The sequence below is a fragment of the Saimiri boliviensis genome, chromosome 7, assembly GCF_048565385.1.
Source record: "Saimiri boliviensis isolate mSaiBol1 chromosome 7, mSaiBol1.pri, whole genome shotgun sequence".
NCBI lineage: Eukaryota > Metazoa > Chordata > Mammalia > Primates > Cebidae > Saimiri > Saimiri boliviensis.
Genome location: NC_133455.1, coordinates 71,376,752 through 71,399,097, shown reverse-complemented (window position 1 = coordinate 71,399,097; position 22,346 = coordinate 71,376,752). Strand labels below are relative to the sequence as shown.

Here is a 22,346-nt window from a genome sequence, read left to right as displayed (position 1 = left end):
TCCTTGAACCAATCCCCAAGAGACACCAAGGAACAACTGTATCTATATCCTTAGCATCTTCATGCCTAAGTACATGAAAGGAGAAAATATTTCATACCTCTGTCCCCTACATGCTCCTTTACCCACTGGGTAGCTGCAGCGATGCTTTCTGTCTTGGTAATATCCAGAGTCACCGTCTCCAGCCTGTCAGATGTCTGGCGCCTCAGCTGCTCGGCTCCTTTCTCCGTCAGACACGCAGCCAGCACTCTCAAGCCTCGTGCATCCAGCTGTCTGGCCAGCAGGTTCCCAAAGCCGGAGTCACAGCCGGTGATAAAGACAAATTTGTCTCTCAGGTCACTCACCACCTGCCTCTCCCGGTACCAGCGCAGAAGGTAGTACAGGCCCACGAAGGCCACCAGGTAGAGCCACATGGTGAGGGTGCGTCCTTCTCTTTTAATAAAAAGAAAACATCTTTCATTTTATTCCTTCCTTTTTCTTTAACCAATATATCTATTTAGTATTCACCATGTGCCAGGTATTGCAATAGGTGGTAGGGACTCTTTTTTGACTAACACTTGGTCCTACCCTCAAGGAGCCACAGGCTAGAGAGGGAAGTTCGCGAGGTAACCAAACAAATCCAACGCAGTGTGAAAGGTGCCATAACAGAAGTATACACGCAGTCTACAAAGGAAGATGACCGATGGCCTATCACAGAAGCAATGATTTTGGTACTACTTCCTACAGGATAGGTAAGTTCAAAAAGTGGACAAGGATGACCACATTCCAGGCAGTAACAACGTGTACATGATGAGAGTCATGAGCAGCACAAAACTTCTTGAGACCTATAAGCAATTCTGCTGTGCAGTGCAGAACATGCAGAGGAAGAGACTGGAGATGAAGTGGCAAAGGGCCAAATCTTGAAGGGCCTTATAAGCCACACTATGGAATCTGAATGTTATCCTATGGACAGAATATGCTACTAAAAGACATTAAACTGTAGAGTCAGGTAGCCAGATTAAGTTTTAGAAAGATCTGTCTCACAGTGGCAGTGGAGGATAGATGAAATGGGTGTGGTGAAGGCAGGGAGATCCATTAGGAGATCCAATAGTTTGGGTGAGATATTTCGGCCAAAGCAGTTTGTAAATCTAGACTAATCAGAAGCATTGTTGAAATGAGTGTTCACAGATGCCTATGTTTCTATATGAAATTCTGGATAAAAATCCACCACTTTTTGGTAATCCGTACATGTTGGCAGAACTAACATAATTCATAACAATATAGGTAGAGCTCAAAGATGGGTGTGGGCCCACTAGCATCATAAGGCCTATACCACAATGCCTGCATGAGGTGAGTCTATGCAATTCAAACTCCTTAGTTTGACATGAATGCCCCAGCACTCTGGCTACTGGCTTAGGCTTCTCTCCTGCATCCTACTCTTTAGCCATAACAAACAACTTTCAGTCCCCTGCAAAGCACAGGCTTTTTATGCCTCTGCACACAATTCTTTCTACTTGAAAGCAGCAGCCCTCATCTACTTGGTAAATAACACTCATCTTTTTTTTCCTTTTTGAGACAGAGTTTCACTCTTTTTGCCCAGGCTGGAGTGTAATGGCACAATCTCAGCTCACTGCAACCTCCACCTCACAGGTTCGAGTGATTCTCCTGCCTCAGCCTCCTGAGTAACTGGGATTACAAGTATATGCCACCACGCCTGGCTAATTTTGTACTTTTAGTAGAGACAAGGTTTCGCCATGTTGGCCAGGCTGGTCTTGAACTTCTGACCTCAGGTGATCCACCCACCTTGGCCTCTCAAAGTGCTGGGATTACAGGCATGAGCCAGCCATAATGTTCATCTTTTAAGACTCAGCCTAATCATCAATTTCATTCAGCAAACATTAATTCAACATCTACTTGAGTTAGACACAGTGTTAGGCACTGATACACAACAGTGAACAATATATAGTCCATTCTTCATTGAATTCACAGTTTTATGAAGACTAACAACAATGCATTATAACAGAAGTAAAAACAGGAGGCTGCTGGAACACTCAGGAGAGGCTTCTAAGGCATTCTAGAGAGGTCTGAGAAGCTTCCTAGAGAGAAAAAAATGTAAGTTGAGATCTACAGGAATATTAGTCCACTTTCACACACCTATAAAGATACTATCCGGCCGGGCGCGGTGGCTCAAGCCTGTAATCCCAGCACTTTGGGAGGCCGAGGTGGGTGGATCACGAGGTCGAGAGATCGAGACCATCCTGGTCAACATGGTGAAACCCCGTCTCTACTAAAAATACAAAAAATTAGCTGGGCATGGTGGCGCGTGCCTGTAATCCCAGCTACTCAGGAGGCTGAGGCAGGAGAATTGCCTGAACCCAGGAGGCGGAGGTTGCAGTGAGCCGAGATTGCGCCATTGCACTCCAGCCTGGGTAACAAGAGTGAAACTCCGTCTCAAAAAAAAAAAAAAATACAAATACAAAAATGAGCTTGGCATGGTGGTGCATGCCTGTAGTCCCAGCTACTCGGGAGGCTAAGCCAGGAGAATTGCTTGAACCCAGGAGGTGGAGGTTGCAGTGAGCCAAGAGCGAGCCACGGCACTCCAACCTAGGCAACAGAGCGAGACTCTGTCTCAGAAAAAAAAGCTAACCCTTTCTAAGCACTTGCTGTGTATCAGGCTCTGTTCTAAGGTGTTACATATATTAACTTTTTGAATTCTCACAAGACCCCTACAAGACAGGTCCCATCGTTAATCCTGTGTTTCAATTCAGATGCCAAGACAAAATTAGACATGCAAGAAATTCTGGGAGAAACACCCTCAGAGGACAAAGTGGGAGGGCACAGGAATAGGTGGTAATGCAGATCTGACACCTCTGAAAGGAGACGGGAACAGGAGGAGTAGGTAGGAAGATATTTAAACTGAAGGAGAGCCCCAAGAAAGTCTCAGCCAGGTCCATGGGGAGTCCTTCAGCAAAGACTGCCACTTGAGAAGTCCCACATTGGGCAGGACTGACCCAGCTCCAGTACTGCCATCCTGCTGGTCATTGGCTGAACAGTGCCCAAGAGGAGCGTGCCTCAGTACAAATACCACGGCAGATCAGAGGGTACAGCAACTGTAAGCTGGAAGTCAACCTTGCTCCTCACAGCAGATTCTCTTGAGCAATCTAAGCAGTGCACCTCCACGGCTACCACATTGTTTCATAGTGTGAGCACTGGGAGATTACATGCAATATTAGGCAGAGGGGATGAGAATGGTCCAGGCAAGAGACTTTCCTGCCCTCTCTTAACCTGCCCCATGGTCTAATAGAATTGACAGTAGCCTCCTTGGTGTCCCTATTGTGGCCTAGGTTTATCGCAGTGCCTGCTGTACTTCATTGCACTGCTTTTCCCCATTTTTAGACTATAAGGCCCTTGAGAGCCCAGGTTACATATTAGTCTGCCCCTGGTGCCCTGTGAATGGCACATAGCAGTACTTAGTAAATGTTAGATAAATTAAGTAATGCCAAATGAAAATATCCTGAGAAAAAAACAGAGTGAAAAAAAGCAGGGAGAATGAGCCAGAGAAGTAGGAAAAAGAAAGCTGATGAAGCTAAGAGAAGAGGGGCTTAATAAGGATCAGCAATGCAACCGGGAGGTCTGCTGAGTATGAGGAGGCTGCTGGTGCTCTTAACCGGAAGACTCAGAGAGTGAAGGGCACAGATGCCAATCTTCAGTGGACTGCTGCCTGAATTGGAGGGCAGTGAGTGGAGCCAAGTGGAGACTCTTTCAAAAGCCTGGTCTGGGAAGGAGAGGAGAGAAGGCAGTAGCGAGAGGGCAACTTAGGGATAGGCGAGTAAAATGGAAGGAGACAGTGAGGAGGAGAAAGCAGTGGAGAGAGGCATCTATTGCTCCTCCCTCCCACTCCATCTTCTTTCTCTCCGTTTCCCCTCTCTCCCCCGCCCCTTCCTTCTCTGAAGCCCTCTGCCTCTCTGCAATCTGAGAGCTCTGTGTTCTCTGGCTAGCTGCCTCTGTTCTGCCCAGTTGGCATTCCCGGTGCACTACAGTAACAGAGAGAGCTTCATCCTGTCTGTTTATTGACTAAAAGGCAATTTTCTGTTGCCAAAGATGAAAACCTACTTCCCCTGTTAGGGAGAAGCTTGGCCCTCACAGCCTCCCTGGGCTTACTATTCAGCCATTGCAGGCCTAGCAGCAAGAAGACCTGCAGAAGAGATACACCTGGCAGGATCCCAAACCCTAGGCCAAACCTGAATGTGCCTCGAATATTTCAAATATCAAACTCAAAGTGGCCTGCTTGCTTTTACAAACCAACCATTCATCTGCAAAAACTGTGCAGTTACTTTACGTTTTTGTCTTTGACTCAGATTATTTATACACAGTTCTCAAGCTGCTATTTCTTGATCAATTTTTGACATTCTCAATTAACTTCCTGCTATGGTAAAAGAGAATTCAGCTTTCTTACACCATATTGTCAGCCTCGTCCTTTCTCATCTACACTGTGCTGTCTGGCTAATTTTCTTTAATGAGTTTTGAGGTTGTGTCTATAAAAAACCTTCATAATCATACATGCATAGGTTAAGAACTTCCACTGTTTATTTCAGGCCTGCCCCATCCTGGGCTTCATCATTGCTTGAAGCTACTACTCTCCCACAAAGATCTTGAAAATCTAGGCCAGGCATGGTGGCTCACACATGTAATCCCAGCACTTGAGGAAGCTGAGGCAGGCAGATCACCTGAAGTCAGGAGTTCAAGATCAGCGTGGACAACATGACTAAGCCCCATCTCTACAAAAAAATACAAAAATTAGCTAGGTGTGGTGTCAGTGCCTGTAGCCCCAGCTACTTGGGAGGCTTAGGCACAAAAATTACTTGAATCTGGGAGATGGAGGTTGCAGTGAGCCAAGATCATGCCACTGCACTCCAGCCTAAGTGAGAGAGTAAAACTTTGCCTCAGAAAAAAAAAAAAAAATCCTGAAAAGCTGAAACTGCCCTCTCTGCACAGCCCATCCTATCTTTGGGCCTCTTCCCCTCTCCACTATCTCTCCACTACTGGTCTCTTTCTTCTCTGCCTTCCTTTTCCTTAGCCTCTATTACTGCAATCCTCTCACAGTTTCATTCACCTCCTTATTCAGCATAGGTCTCATAGTTGGCTATTTTAGGGATGCTTCACTACCACTCCAAAGCCTATATTCTCTAGATGCCAGCTGCCAAGTGGTGCTAGAGAAAGAGCATAAAACAAACTAACCATTTATACAACAAATCAATGCTAGCCTGTCTCAGCTGGGCCCTCCCTGATACAAGGCAAACCTGTTTGCCTCCATTTGACTCCTCCCTTATTATTTCCCAACAACACCTGTTCCAAATCTTTACCAACCTTCAAATTTTCCCAGCCCCATGTTTAACTAGCTCTCCTTCCACAGATGAGCACACATGTTGCTTCCCTGCCAAAATCCAGATAAAGCTCAACCTGGACACTCTAATTCATACCCACAACATTTTGCCTGTCATCGCAGGGGGTTCCAGGACCCACTGAGGGTACCTCTGCTCTAAATGTTTCTATATTGTTCTCTATCCTCTTTCTTCTTTCTTCCTCCCTAAGACCATCCTAACCTGCCACCCCTTTAATAACCATTCTCTCTCTTCCCCATATGGCCAAAATATTCAAAGAGCAAGCACAGGCCCTCTATTTTCTTACCACCCACAAGCTTCTTGCACTTCACCTTCTATTCCCATCACCCTCTGGAAACTCTCTCACAGCTCACCAAGGCCCTATTAGCAGACAATTCCCAAGGCTTCCTCTCTCTTCTCCTCAGACTTCACTGTGATACTTAGCACTTTCCTTTTTCTTACGATTTTTTTCTGATTCTTTTTTTTTTTTTTTTTTTTTTTTTTTGAGACAGAGTGTCGCTCTTGTTACCCAGGCTGGAGTGCAATGGCGCGATCTCGGCTCACCGCAACCTCCGCCTCCTGGGTTCAGGCAATTCTCCTGCCTCAGCCTCCTGAGTAGCTGGGACTACAGGCACGCGCCACCATGCCCAGCTAATTTTTTGTATTTTTAGTAGAGACGGGGTTTCACCACGTTGACCAGGATGGTCTCGATATCTTGACCTCGTGATCCACCCGCCTCGGCCTCCCAAAGTGCTGGGATTACAGGCTTGAGCCACCGCGCCTGGCCATTTTTTTCTGATTCTTAGATTCTAACCCGGCCTTTGGTGAAAAAGGAGATTCTTTCAGATCATGCCATGCCCTCACGGGATTCTGTCTGTAACTCCCTGTCACCCATAGAATAAAGTCAAAATTGTCCAGCTTGTACACATAATAATAACAGTGAACAGTTACAGAGAACTTTCCATGCCAGGCACTGTTTGAAACCACACACACACACACACATACACACACACACACATACACACACACACATACACACACACACACACACACACTAGAGGGTATATGCAATTATTATGCCCATTTTTCACACGAGGAAACTGAAGCACAGATTAAGGCAAAAATTAAGTGACTTTTCCAAGGTGAAACAGAGTGAATAGCAGAGACAGGATCAAATCCAGAGTGTGCACCTGCAGAAGCCTTGCATCTAACCACTACACTACACTGCCTTTCCCTGGAAGACTTTTCACGGTCAGGCGGTGGCCTGTCCCTCGGCTCCTGTCTCTCACAGCCAGAAGCCATGGTTTAATCCTTCTGACTACTCAATTTGAAGAACACGCTCCTCCTTTCAGTTCTGAGATGCTCTATTCCCATTCTGCAGTTGTCACACACAGTGTCCCTTCCCCTTCTCCCCCCCAGCTCTTCCTCTCCCTTCTATACCCTAAATGCAAGGACTCCCCAGTGTGTCTTGATTGGCTTATCACAGAAGCTTTCTCACTAACCCCACTGTGTCACTCTCACTTCCCCTCCCATCCACATAGGGCTGTCTGGTTAATTTCCCTTAAAGCACAGCTCTGCCGACGTCACTCCCTGAATAATATTCAACCTACTGAAAATCTAAATCTAAAACCTTAGTTGTACAAGGCCCTCCATAACTGGATATTGACCTTTTCTCCCCCTCCTCTTTCTCATACTGCCTATGTTCCATTGAAACCAAAGAGCTTTAAAATGAAGGAAATATGGGCCAGGCGCGATGGCTCACATCTGTAATCCCAGCACTTTGGGAGGCCAAGGCGGGCAGATCACGAGGTCAAGGGATCGAGACCATCCCGGCCAACATAGTGAAACCCATCTCTACTAAAAAATACAAAAATTAACTGGGTGTGGTGGCACGTGCCTGTAGTCCCAGCTACTCAGAAGGCTGAGGCAGGAGAATTGCTTGAACCTGGGAGGCAGAGGTTGCAGTGAGCTGAGATCGCACCACTGTACTCCAGCCTGGCGCCTGATGACAGAAGACTCTGTCTCAAAAAAAAAAAAAAAAAAAAAAAATGAAGGAAGTATGATTTGCTGACCCTTGGAGGACAGGTGGTATCTGACAGGGTATCTGAACAAAGGCATTTCAGGCTAAGAGAAAAATGAGAGCAAAGACCTGGAACATGGAAAGTACAGAGCACTAATAAATGGTGATACCAACAAGACTACTCTAAATGATTCCCTAACTACCTTTCCTTTTCTTTCTTTCCGACAACCTCTCTGCACGAGCTTCCCTGCCCCAACTCTGATTTTGTGGATGGTGTAGAATCATAGAATCATGAGGCTGGACCCAGTGGCTCACACTGGTAATGCCAATACTTTGGAAGGCCAAGGCAGGCGGATTGCTTGAGGAGTTCGAGACCAGCCTTGGCAACATGGCGAAATCCCATCTCTATAAAAATTACAAAAGTTAAGCAGGCATTGTGGGGTGTGCCTGTAGTCCCAGCTACTCCGAAGGCTGACGTGGAGGGGAATTACTTGAGCCTGGGATGTTGAGGTTCCAATGAGCTGTGATTGCACTACTGTACTCTATCCTGGGCAACAGAGCAAGACCCTGTTTGGAAAAATTAATAAATAATAAAAAGAAGGGATAAAAAGGGTTTTTTTTGGTGTTTGTTCGTTTGTTTGTTTTGACATGGAGTCTCACTCTGTCACCAGGCTGGAGTGCAGTGGCGTGATCTTGGTTCACTGCAACCTTCACCTCCTGCACTCCAGCAATCCTCCTACCAAAGTCACCTGAGTAGCTGGGACTACAGGCACACAGCACCATGTCAGGCTAATTTTTGTATTTTTTAGTAGAGGCAGGGTTTCACCATATTAGCCAGGCTGGTCTTGAACTCCTGACCTTGTGATCCACCTGCCCTGGCCTCCCAAAGTGTTAGGATCACAGATGTGAGCCAGCGTGCCTGGCTTAAAAAATATTTTTTAAAACAGACTCATGAGGCCGGGCACAGTGGCTCATGCTTGTAATCCCAGAACTTTGGGAGGCCAAGGCAGGCAGATCACTTGGGACCAGAAGTTCAAGACCAGTCTGGCCAACATACTAAAACCTACTATTAAAAATACAAAAATTAGCCAGGTGGGGTGGTGGGCACCTGTAATCAAAGCTAGTCAAAAGGTTGAGACGGCAAAATAGCTTGAACCTGAGAGGCAGAGGCTGCAGTGAGCTGAGATCGACCCACTGCACTCCAGCGTGGAAGACAAAGTGAGACTCTTTCTCAAAAGAAAAAAATTAAAAAATAGACTCATGAGCATAGACTCTGAGGCCAGATTGCCTAGGTTCAAAATCAGCCTTTGTCATTTACTTGTTCTGCAGCCTTGGGTAAGTGAACTGGCCTCTGTTCCTGTGTGCTCATCTTCAAAACAGGAAAAAGATACCTCAGTGATTTGTTGAGAAGGTTAAATGAGTTAATGCAATACATAATTGTTAGATATTTGTATTAATATCTGGGCTTTCACAGAAGGAAATTGTGCCATGGGAATGCGTGTTATCTGGAACATTATGCCACCACTTGTCTACGTATGAATAACTCCACATATTGCAACACCCTTAATCATTTCTATTAGCTCTTTATCACTATTCTGGGCCATGCTCGTCTTTCTTCTGCTTCAAGCAGAGGACCTCTCTCTGGGCAATATAGTACATGGCAAAGTAAGAAGTAGCTTTGTTCCCTTCTTTGATTAAAATCTTCAGATCTGGGTTTGTCTACACACTCCAATCAGTTTAGTCATTGATCCTAAGGGCAAATCAGCACATGGCTCCCCGAACTGATCCACCATGACATTCTTTTCTTCCCACATTGGAAATACAGCCTAAGTATTCTTAAAGTCAATAATTGTTTTTTCTTTTTCTTTTTTTTTTTTTTTTTTTTTTGACAGGGTCTCACTCTGTCGCCCAGGCTGGAGTACAGTGGTGCATCCTGGGCTCAGGTGATCCTCCCACTTCAGCCTCCCAAGTAGCTGGGACCACAGGTGTGTACCACCACACCTAGCTAATTTTTTGTACTTTTTTGTAGAGACAAGGTTTCACCATGTTGCCAACACTGGTCTCAAACTCCTAAGCTCACAGGATCCTTGCGCCTCAGTCTCTCAGAGTTCTGGGATATTGGCCCAATCACAGAAGGCCACTTTCCACTTACCCAAAGTTTCACGAATTTATCCCACAGTTATCAGCATTCACCCTGAAAGAGCTTGTTTTCCCCGCTGCCAAGATTCCAGTTTTCAGAATGTACCTAGAGTTCCTATTTGTAAGTATGAAATCACCCCCAACCTGTAACCAGTACTCTCTCAAACTCCACAGGAGTAAAGATCAAAAAAGCAGAGCAAGCAATCATGACGAAATTTCTTTCAGGAATCAAAGCTGAAGGATCTTTTAAGATAATAAAAAATCATGGCCGGGTGCGGTGGCTCACGCCTGTAATCCCAGCACTTTGGGAGGCCGAGGCGGGTGGATCACGAGGTCAAGAGATTGAGACCATCCTGGTCAACATGGTGAAACCCCGTCTCTACTAAAAATACAAAAATTAGCTGGGCATGGTGGCGCACGCCTGTAGTCCCAGCTACTAGGGAGGCTGAGGCAGGAGAATTGCTTGAACCCAGGAGGCAGAGTTTGCGGTGAGCCGAGATCGCGCCATTGCACTCCAACCTGGGTAACAAGAGCGACACTCTGCCTCAAAAAAAAAAAAAAAAAAAAAAAAATCATAATCAAAACCTGTCTCCAAACAGACTGTATCTGCTACACACACACACACACACCCCTCTACACACCTGGCTTGCTCAGGAAGAGTCCAGTCCTGGAGATTTGAAAGGACTTCTTTGCACATCAGGCAGCAGTCGGTTTCCTGCCCCCACTGCTGCCCGCCGGACCTTTACCCTGCTTTCATAACACCTCCTTCTTGTGGTAAGAGTCCAGGCTACTCCACTCCCTCATGGGGTTCTCACCAATGTCATCCTTGATCAGCTGCAGAATCAGTTCTGTTATTGCCAAAACGAAAAGCAGAAAGAAAGAAAAAAGCTGCCTGACCAGACAGTCTTGTGTGCTCCTCAGCCCCCATCCTCTTTTTTTTTTTTTTTTGAGACAGACTATTACTCAGGCTAAAGTGCAGTGGCACAATCTTGGCTCACTGCAACCTCTGCCTCCTGGGTTCAAGCAATTCTCCTGCCTCAGCCTCTGGAGTAGCTGGAATTACAGGCACTGGGATTTTTGTATTTTTACTAGAGATGGGGTTTTACCATGTTGGCCAGACTGATTTCAAGCTCCAGCCTTGGCCTCCCAAAATGCTGAAATTACAGGTATGAGCTGCCCACCTGGCTCTCTAATTTATTATTGAGACAGGGTTCCCTCTGTCACCCAGGCTGGAGTGTAGTAGCACAATCTGGGCTCACTGAAGCCTCGACCTCACAGGCTCAAGTGATCCTCCCACCTCAGCCTCCAGAGTAGCCAGGACTAAAGGGAAATGCCACCATGCCCCACATATTTTTGTATTTTTATTTTGGAGAGATGGGATTACACCAGCTTGCACAGTCTTCTCTCAAACTCCTAGGCTCAAGAGATCTGCCTGCCTTAGCTTCGTAAAGTGCTAGGATTACAGGCATGTACAACCGTGCCTGGCCTCATCCTCTAATTTAAATCGAAACACTGGGATGCAAATCTCCTGCTAGAGTGGGGTTGGAGGGCAGGTTGATTTTAGTAAAGCCCACTTCTTAAGACTGCCACCCTGAGATCAGCTACTGCAAACTGGGGCTGGCTCAGTCACTTTTCTTTCTTTTTTTTTAGATGGGATGTAGCTATGTCACCAGGCTGGAGTGCAGTGGTGTGATCTCAGCTCACTGCAACCTCTGTCTCCTGGGTTCAAGCAATTCCCCTGGCTGAGCCTGCTGAATACCTGGGACTGAACACACATGCCACCATACCCAGCTAATTTTTGTATTTTTAGTAGAGACGGGGTTTCACCATGTTGGCCAGGATGGTCTTGATCTCCTGACCTCGTGATCCACCCGCCTCGGCCTCCCAAAGTGCTGGGATTAGAGGCATGAGCCACTGCACCCAGCCAAAATGACAACTTTATTGAGGCACAATTCACATATCATACAGTTCACTCTTTTGAAGTGTACAATTCAGTGGGTTTTAGTATATTCACAGGGTTGTACAACAATCATCACTATCTACTTTCAGAACACTTTTATTACCCCAAAAGAACCCCATACTCCTTAGCAGTCCCCTCCCATTCTTTCCTCCCCCACCCCACACCTGGCAACCAGTAATCTACTTTCCATGTTTATGGATTTCCCTATTATGGACATTTCATATAAATGGAATCACACAATATGTGGCCTTTGTGACTGGCTTCTTTTGTTTAGCATAATGTTTTCAAGGTTCTTCTTTGTTGTATCATATATCGGTACTTTATTTTAATGTCTGAATCATATTCCCTTGTACAGATATTCCACACTTTGTTTATGTATTCATCAGTTGATAAACATTTAGGTTGTTTCTGGGTTTTTTTGTTATTATGTATAATACTGAATATTTACATACAGATTTTTTGTGTGGACATATGCCTTCAATTCTCTTGGATATATACCCTAGACGTCAAATTGCTGGGTCAAATGATAACTCCATTGTTAACGTTTTGAAGAAGTGTCCAACTGTTTTCCAAAGAGGCTGCACCATTTTACTACCTCACCAGCTTCACATGAGGGTTCCAAATTCTCCCTCCACATGCTCACCAATATTTATTATCTTTTTTTAAATTTAATTTAATTTTATTTTATTTTATTTTTGAAAAGGAGTCTCGCTCTTCTGCCCAGGCTACTTAAATCTTTTGCTCATTTTTCATTTTATATTAAATGTGAGGAGTCACAATACACCCCATAGTAAAATCGTACTTAGGGATAATCACAGTAGTACCTAAAACTCAACATATTCAAACAAAATAATGACGATTCACTGTAATCTGGTCCTCCTTCTTATTTTCATGTTATTGCCTATCTGCACATGTATTCAACAAACACTCAACAAATTTACTAAATGCCTAATAGATGCCAGACAACTCCCATCCAGCCAGTTGCCCAAGTCTGAAACCTGGGAATCATCCTAGACTCCTTCCTCATCCCCCATGTCCAGTCAATATTAATTCTACCTCCTTAAGTCATTATGTCCATCCCATCCCTTCCATCTCCATTTTACTGCCTTAGTTCAGGCCATGAGTATTTCTCACCTGGATTCTGGCAATAGTCTGCTAGGACTGTTCCACCTCTAGTTGTTCTCTCCCCTCCTATTTGCCCTCTACAGGGTTCCAGAGTTTATTTATAAAACATAACTCTGAATTAGCCAGGCATGGTTGTGGGTGCCTGTAATCTCAGCTACTCAGAAGGCTGAGGCAGGAGAATCCCTTGAACCCAGGAGGTAGAGGTTGCAATGAGCCAAGATCATGCCACCCTACTCCAGCTTCAGTGACAGTGTAAGACTCTGTCTCAAAAAAGAAAAAAAAAAGGCCAGGCACAGTGGCTCAAGCCTGTAATCCCAGCACTTTGGGAGGCCGAGGCGGGTGGATCACGAGGTCGAGAGATCGAGACCATCCTGGTCAACATGGTGAAACCCCGTCTCTACTAAAAATACAAAAAATTAGCTGGGCATGGTGGCGCGTGCCTGTAATCCCAGCTACTCAGGAGGCTGAGGCAGGAGAATTGCCTGAACCCAGGAGGCGGAGGTTGCGGTGAGCCGAGATCACGCCATTGCACTCTAGCATGGGTAACAAGAGCAAAACTCCATCTCAAAAAGAAAAAAGAAAAAGAAAAAACATAACTCTGAGGCCAAAGACAGTGTCTCACTCCTATAATCCCAGGACTTTGGGAAGCCAAGGTGGGAGGATCACTTGAGCCCAGGACTTCAAGATCAGCCTGGCCAACATGGTGAAACACCATCTCTACACAAAATGCAAAAATTAGCCAGGTGTGGTGTCGCACACCTATGATCCCAGCTACTCGGGAGGCCAAGGTGGGAGGATCACCTGAGCCTGGGAAGGTTGAAGCTACAGTAAACTGTGATCATGCCACTGCACCCCAGCTTAGATGACAGTTAGACCCTGTCTCAAAAATAAATAAATAAATAAATAAATCACAACTCTGATTATATTTCTACTCTGCTTAAAAAACCCTTCCATGGGCCAGACATGGTGGCTTCTGCCTGTAATCCCAGCACTTTGGGAGGCCGAGGCAGGTGAATCACTTTAGGTCAGGAGTTTGAGACCAACCTGGCCAACATGACACAACCCCATCTCTATTAACAACACGAAAAAATTAGTTGGGAATGGTGGCACACACCTATAATTCCAGCTACTCAGGAGGTTGACACATGAGAATCACTTGAACTCAAGTGTCATCACTTGAGCTGAGATCACGTCACTGCACTCCAGCCTAGGTGACAGAGTGAGACTATGTCTTAAAAAAAAAAAAAAAGACGTGGCTTTTCATTGTCTTCAGACAAATCCAAATTCCTGAAGGAACGAGGCTTGATGTTATGCTTTAATTTGAATCTACCGATATTTTATTTCAAGTAGTCTACCAGGAGAAAGCTAAAGCCAAAAGATACACAGCTTTGTGGCTAACAGGAGAATCTACACATTATTTATATCGGCAGATTGCTTATCTAAAGTCTAGTAGGTTAATGTATAGTTTCGGTTTTAAAAATTCAGTTTCCTATACCAAACCCATCAAGTAGATTAAAGAGCAATTGCAATGCCCCAGAAATGTTTAACAGGTATTGATCGACTTACGACCATTCGACTTTACGACCACAATCGCTAGCCACGACTGCTCCGCGTCTGGAAGCGCAAATGTTGCCCAGCTGGGCATATGACAGTGCGGACCAGCTTCTGGCAGCACTACCATCTCCGCATGCACCATTTCAACTGTACATATAGCCTACTCAACTTACGACTGTTCTGCTGTCCCAACCGAGGTCATAAGTCGAGCACTGCCTGTACTGGCTTCATAATCAGCATGTGCTCTGTTAGAGAGAACATTCCTGTGAGATCAATCTAAAACTTTAGCATTTAAACAAATATGAAAGCACTCTCTGCTGCTTTTCAATAGTTCATGATAACAAGAGACAGAGCTTATCATATTTAAACTGAGCTGTGACTTTGGCCCCATCTCCTTTTGTTCATTATGCTCCTGGGTAAATAGAACATATTTGAAACTGTCCTTATAAACCTTTTAAAATTAATCAGGAAAGAAGGCAGGGAAAGAAATGAAAATAAACCAAGCTTACAACACACTCACATTTAATCATTAGGTCAGATGGCTCTCTGACCTACTTTCTCATAGTTGTTTAGTGCCTATTGTCCTAGAATCACATAGACCGAATAGTATAGTTTCCCTTAATTGCTCTATTATAGATAACAAGTTCGACATTAAAAAGTGGTTTTCCATTGGAGATATCCTTTTGGTCCTGCATGCCAGTGAAACTAATGATATCAGCTGATCTGAAGGACCCCATTGACATCAGCAGTTCTGAAGGATCCCTGACTCACCAAAGAATGCAGACACTCAATGACTACAATTTTCCAGCCCCTCACTCTCCACAATCCCCTTAAAAACCCCAGCCCAGAACTCCTCAGGGAGATGGACTTGATCTTCTCCCATCTCCTTGCTCAGCCACCCTGCAATCATTAAACTCTTTCTCTGCTGCAAACCCAACTATCTCAGTGTATTGGTCTGTTGCTGTGCAGTGGGCATACAAACCTGCTGGTCCTGTAACATATTCTCTAGCCTCTCTTCTTTATTTTATTAACAAGGAAAACAACTAACATAGGAGTACTTCAAGTTTTCAAGCAACTTACTTGTTTTAACAGGATTTTAACTCCCAAGGCTTCTCATCAAATATTGATAAGATCAACAGTTTATTTTCATTTTAACCAAATAAAGTAGATGATGAATAATTTTGACTTCCGCATTCCTTAACTTGGCAGGCAATTGCTCTGGCCATGACTTACCTCTTAGCCCCATCTCTCACTATGCCCTCCATTGAAGTCCGGGCTCTGTCCATATGAAATTATTGGCAGTTTCCCAAAAGTGCCATTTACACTTCTGTGCCTGTGTTCCCTGTACCAATCGTATCCATGTCTTAAGAACATGCCAAAACTCCATCTCAAAAAAAAAAAAAAGAACATGCCAAAACCAATAGACAGTTGGGTTAAAAATGCACCTATAACACTTATTACTTTTTTTTTTGTTTTTTTGTTTTGTTTTGTTTTGTTTTTTTTGAGACGGAGTTTCACTCTTGTTACCCAGGCTGGAGTGCAATGGCGCGATCTCGACTCACCGCAACCTCCGCCTCCTGGGTTCAGGCAATTCTCCTGCCTCAGCCTCCTGAGTAGCTGGGATTACAGGCACGTGCCACCATGCCCAGCTAATTTTTTGTATTTTTTTTAGTAGAGACGGGGTTTCACCATGTTGACTAGGATGGTCTCGATCTCTTGACCTCGTGATCCACCCGCCTCAGCCTCCCAAAGTGCTGGGATTACAAGCGTGAGCCACCGCACCCGGCACATTTTTTTTTTTTTTTTTTTTTTTTTTGAGACAGGTCATTGCTCTATCACCCAGGCTGGAGTACAGTGACGCAATCACAGCTCACCACAGCCTCAACCTCCTAGGCTCAAGCAATCCACCTCAGCCTCCCGAGTAGGTGAGACTACAGGCATGAGCCACCACACCACACTAATTATTGTAGTCTTTGTAGAAACAAGGTTTCGCCGTGTTGGCCAGCCTAGTCTCAAACTTCTGAGCTCAAGTGATCCACCTGCCTCAGCCACCCAAAGTGCTAGGATTACAGGAATGAGCCACTGTGCTTGGCCCATTCATTACACTTTTTTATTTGTGTCTATTGCCCCTAGTATTCTATAACTTTCTCAGAAGCAGAAATCATGTCATTAATTATTTTCCCTACAGTCCACCTCAGTGCTCAACACCTATGTTCATTAACTATTTGTGGAATAAATGAATGAATTCATGAATGATTGAATTAACCATACCTTTACAGAATAGATCATCCCTTTGGATACTAAAAACATCCAGAGTAACAATAGGACTTAAGCTGAAAGGCAATCCTTGAGGCAGAGGTCAAAGTCTACAAACAACATGGGAGAGCCCCATGGGGCAGCCAACATTGGGGCTGATAGATATACCCTGAAAAAAACTAAAAAGGATGGTAGAGCCAGGTAGCGTAAGGCTTGAAGGAAAAAAGGGTTTTGCACCTATGTGGATGAAATCACAAAGGGAAACTGAAAGGTGATACTGCCTCCCAGTGGTATTTGAGATAAAGGTTTTTATGCCAGAGTACTTTTAAGATATTTTTCTCACAGTGAGTAGTTATGAACTATTGAGTGTGTGTGCCAGACATTCCTTAGTTTGTCTCATTTAACCTTCCCAATGACTCCTTGTAGAGACACAGCATATGGTTTGGGGATTAAATGCATAGACTCCAGAGCCAAGTTGTCTGATTCTCTGCTTAGTGTCTCTCCCACTTACTAGCTGTGTGACTGTGGACAAATTAACCTAAGTTCTCTGCATATTGCCCCTTCTTTAAAATAGGAAAAGGCTGGGCACGGTGGCTCACGCCTGTGATCCCAACCCTTTGGGAGGCCGATGTGGGCTAATTACTTGAGCCCAGGAGTTCAAGACCAGCCTGAGCAACATAGTGAGATGCCATCTCTACAAGAAATAAAAATAAATTAAAATTTTAACCCTTTTCCAATTTTCCCCAAGAATACTTGCCAGCAGCCCTTGTAGCTCAGCATTTATGCAGAGATAACTTTGCCATGAAATATCTTGCTTTTATTATTAATTCTACATTGCTCTAGTATACTGACTTTGGAAACAAAAGACATCATTCTATTAACAGCATTCTGTTTTCAGTGGTGGTATTTCCACTTACAAAATAACAGTAATTCTTTTCTTTTTTTTTTTTTTTTTGAGACGGAGTTTCACTCTTGTTACCCAGGCTGGAGTGCAATGGTGCGATCTCTGCTCACCACAACCTCCGCCTCCTGGGTTCAGGCAATTCTCCTGCCTCAGCCTCCTGAGTAGCTGGGATTACAGGCAAGCACCACCATGCCCAGCTAATTTTTTGTATTTTTAGTAGAGATGGAGTTTCACCATGTTGACCAGGATGGTCTCGATCTCGTGATCCACCCGCCTCGGCCGCCCAAAGTGCTGGGATTACAGGCTTGAGCCACCGCGCCCGGCCATAACAGTAATTCTTGATCACTAAAAATGTCAAATCCTGGAAAACGTAGCATTCCTACACATGATATTAACATCATTCTTCAACAGTTGGCAGAAGACTTATTTGATGAATCTGATTTTTCCAAAATAGATGATTCTGATGATTCCAATGACTTAGATGTTAGTTTCTGTTTAGAAACAACTAGAAGAACAGTTTTTATATTTTATTTTCACATTGGAAATCAGTCAGATTTGTTTCAGCCTCAAAGAGCATGCTTATGTAAAATTAAATGAGTTCTAGCAACAAGCTGCATTTTTTTTCTACACAGAAAAGGAGTTTAAATAAAAGAAAAATATAATAGGGATAATATTGGTACCTATCACATAGAGTTCTCATGAGGGATAAATTATTTCCCCACCCCCGCCAATCCATGATAAATTCTTAAAATGGTAACTGACATCATGGCAAAAGTTATATACAGGCATACCTCATTTTATTGTGCTTCACTTTATTATGCTCCATAGATACTGCATTTTTTACACATTGAAGCTTTGTAGTAACCCTGCATGGAGTGAGTCTATTAGCACAGTATTTCCAACAGCATGTGTCTGCTTCGTGTCTCTATGTCACATTTTGGTATTCCTTGTAATATTTCAGACTTTTTCATTATTATTATATCTGTTACAGTGATCCATGATCAGCAATCTTTGATGTACTATTGTAATTGTTTGGGGACACAACAAACTTTGCCTATATAAAAAGACAAACTTAATCAGTAAATGTTGTGTGCTCTGACTGTTCCTCCTATCTACTGTTCTCCTGTCTCTCTCCCTCTCCTCAGGCCTCCATACTCCTTGAGACAATATTGAAACTAAGCCAATTAACACCTTACAATGACTTCTAAGTGTTCAAGTGACAAAAAAGAGTCCCACATCTCTCACTTTAAATCAAAAGGTAGAAATGATTAAGCTTAGTGAGAAAGGAATGCTGAAAGCTGAGACAAACCAAAACCTAGACCCCTTGCATCAAGCAGTTAGCCAATTCGTAAATACGAAGGAAAAGTTTGTTGGTTTTTTTTTTTTTTTTTTTTTTTTTTTGAGATAGGGTCTCAGTCTGTTGCCCAGGATGGAGTGCAGTGTCCCAATCTTGGCTCACTGCACCCTCCGTCTCCTGGGCTCAGGTGATCCTCCCACCCCAGCCTCCTAAGTAGCTGGCACCACAGGCCCACGCCACCACACCTGGCTAATTTTTGTAGTTTTTGTAGAGATAAGATCTCGCTATGTTGCCAGGCTGGTCTCAAACTCCTGGACTCAGGCAATCCTCCCACCTTGGCCTCCCAAAGTGCTGGGATTACCAGTGTGAGCCACTGTACTCGTCCTTAAATTTGAGACAGGGTGTTACTCTGTCACCCAGGTGGGAGTGTAGTGGTATGATCTTGGCTCACTGCAACCTCTGCCTGTCTGGCTCAAGGGATCCTCCACCTCAGCCTCCTGAGTAGCTGGGGCCACAGATGCATGCCATCACACTCCACTAATTTTTCTGGGGTTTTTTGTTTGGTTGGTTTGGTTTGGTTTGGTGACTGACTTTGGAAATAAAAGACATCATTCTATTAACAGCATTCTGTTTTCAGTCATGATATTTCCACTTACATAATACAGTAATTCTCGATCACTAAAAATGTCAAATCCGAGAAAACGCAGCATTCCTACACATGATGTTAACATCATTCTTGAGCAGTTGTTGGCCAAAGATTCATTTGATGAATCCAATTTTTCCAAATCCATCAGAATGAATGGAATCCAATCCATCCATTCTGATGATTCCAGTGACTTTGATGTTAATTCTGTTTAGAAATAACTCCAAGAACAGTTTTTATTTTGTTTCCACATTGGAAATTAGATTTCTTTTCAAATTGTTGTCAATTGACAGCGTTTTGCCACGTTGCCCAAGCTGGTCTTGAACTCCTGAATAAAAGCGATCTGCTCACCTTGGCCTCCCAAAGTACTAGGATTAAAGGTATGAACTATCAGGCCTGGCCTGGAAAAGTTGCTTCCTGAAAAAGTTCTGAAGAAAATTAAAAGTGCTACTTCAGGGAACACATAAATGATAAGAAGGTAAAACAGCCTTATTGCTGATACGGAGAAATTTGTAGTGGTCTGACAGAGATCAAACCAGCCATAACTTCCCTAAGCCAAAGGCTCATCTACAGCAAGGCCCTTACTCTCTTTAATTATATGAAAGCTAAGACAACTGAGAAAGCTGCAGAAGTTTGAAGTCAGCAGAAGTTGGTTCATGAGGTTTAAGGAGAGAAGTCATCTGCATAAGACAAAAGTGCAAGGCAAGGCTGGACACATTGGCTCACGCCAGTAATTCCAACACTTTGGGAGGCCGAGGCGGGTGAATCCCTTGAGGCCAGGAGTTTGAGACCAGCCTGGCCAACAGAGTAAAACCCTGTCTCTACTAAAACTACAAAAATTAGCTCGGCGTGGCAGTGCACACCTGTAATCCTAGCTACTTGTGAGGCTGAGGCCTGAAAATTGCTCGAGCCTAGGTAACTGAGGTTGCAGTGAGCCATGATTGCACCACTGCATTCCAGCCTGGGCAATAGAGTGGGCAAAAAAATAAATAAAATAAAATAAAACTGCCAGGCGCGGTGGCTCAAACCTGTAATTCCAGCACTTTGGGAGGCCGAGGCGAGTGGATCACAAGGTCGAGAGATCGAGACCATCCTGGTAAACATGGTGAAACCCCATCTCTACTAAAAATACAAAAAACTAGCTGGGCGTGGTGGCGCATGCCTGTAATCCCAGCTACTTAGGAGGCTAAGGCAGGAGAATTGCCTGAACCCAGGAGGTGGAGGTTGCAGTGAGCCGAGATCGCGCCATTGCACTCCAGCCTGGGTAACAAGAGCGAAACTCTGTCTCAAAAAAATAAAAATAAAAATAAATAAAAAATGAATAAATAAATAAAACTATGGTTTTCAAGTGACATGTTATTCATGTGACTATCAGACTGACCACTCTAGCCCACAATTACCATAGGTATCATTCATTACACAGTAAGAGTGAGTGGCAGATTGGCACATCAATAGCAAATGGGTTCCCTTCATACTTATAAAGCCCTCCATGATGCTGCAAGCTTTCTATAATTCATATTTTCGTACACCTGGGTGTTCTATTTAAGAGACTGAATATATGAACAGTGACCAGATCATGTATAAAAACAGAACTCTGACCTACAATCTACAACCTGCTGGGGAAACCAACTCCCTTGTCTATAATAAACAGCACAGGAAGCAAGCCTGCTACAAATCAGACTTGTAGAAAGTCAGACTACTATCTCTCGTGATGATCCTAGAGCCAAACAACAATCCCTGAAGCAATGGGCCCAAAATGCCCTAATATCTTACAGCTTCCTTAATTTTGTCATAGCTTCCAACATAGGTCCAACCAAACACAGCCAAACATGCACCCCTAAACCAATCACATACCACATTCTACTTCTAGTTTGCCCACATACAGTGTCTGCATGCCAACAGCCTCCAATTAAAGAATATCTTGATGGATTCCCTTTTTTCCGGTATAAAGCTTTCCTACTACTCTGCCTGCCTTTGAGTTCCTATCAAATGCAAATGATGGTGACTGACTTGCTTGCTATAGTATGGTCTGAATAAATAGCCTGTGCTTTTCTTATTTGGTTGATATTTGTTTATTTCCACATATTGGAGCTAGTAATCCATGAAATTCCATGAAGAACTAATTTCCAAAACTTTTTCTTTTTTCTAGACACGGTTCCCTCTGCTGGCCAGGCTGGAGTGCAGTCGCACCATCATGGTGTACCACAGCCTTGACCTCTCAGGCCCAAGCCATTGATCCCCCCCAACTTCAGCCTCTGGGGTAGTTGGGACTACAGGCGCAAACAACTACAGCTGGCTAGGGATGTGTGTGTGCGTGTGTGTGTGTGTGTGTAGAGACAGATCTCACAATATTGCCCAGACGGGTGTGGCCTCAAGCTATCCTCCTGCCTTGCTGAGGTTACAGGCATGAGCCACTGTGCCAGCCTCCAAAAATTTTTAAAAGATATTGGTGTTATTTCTGAAACATCCAAAAAGCTGATTTAGATTATTAAGATGAAGTAAAAAGGATGCTCCACGCATCTTCATCTTAATAACCTAAATCTTTTTTTTTTTTTTTTTTTTTGAGGCGGAGTTTCGCTTGTTACCCAGGCTGGAGTGCAATGGCGCGATCTCGGCTCACTGCAACCTCCGCTTCCCGGGTTCAGGCAATTCTCCTGCCTCAGCCTCCTGAGTAGCTGGGATCACAGGCACGCACCACCATGCCCAGCTAATTTTTTGTATTTTTAGTAGAGACGGGGTTTCACCTTGTTGCCAAGGTTGGTCTCGATCTCTCGACCTCGTGATCCACCCGCCTCGGCCTCCCAAAGTGCTGGGATTACAGGCTTGAGCCACCGCGCCCGGCCTAATAACCTAAATCTTAATAACTTAAATCTTAATCTAAAACTTCATCTTAATAACCTAAATCAACATGTTACAGATCTCACATTTCCGGAGAAGATCCTCTTCCTGGAATGCACGCGGCCTTCTACCCACAAGAACGGTGTCCCTATTGCCGGAGCACGCAGGCAGAGCGACAATTGCTGCGGCTCCCGCAGCCCCCGCCCACACCAAGTGAGAACTACAATTCCCGGCGGCCCCCGCAGAAGGCGGG

At 44.3% G+C, this 22,346-nt stretch overlaps 1 protein-coding gene across 2 annotated transcripts in view; it reads right to left on the bottom strand.

Moving 5' to 3' along the window:
- HSD17B6 (hydroxysteroid 17-beta dehydrogenase 6) overlaps positions 1–22,292 on the bottom strand; it is a 37,101-nt gene extending 14,809 nt beyond the window's left edge. The window contains exons 1-3 of one of the 2 annotated variants that reach the window (XM_003926450.4): positions 22,180–22,292; positions 10,158–10,364; positions 98–429 (exon numbers count right to left, since the gene is read on the bottom strand). In XM_003926450.4, the coding sequence (XP_003926499.2) occupies positions 98–429; positions 10,158–10,213 (388 nt within the window). In that variant the 5' untranslated portion in view covers positions 10,214–10,364; positions 22,180–22,292. The remainder of the gene's footprint in view (positions 1–97; positions 430–10,157; positions 10,365–22,179) is intronic. The other variant, XM_010337207.3, reaches the window with a different exon arrangement.
- Positions 22,293–22,346: the final 54 nt, after the last annotated feature.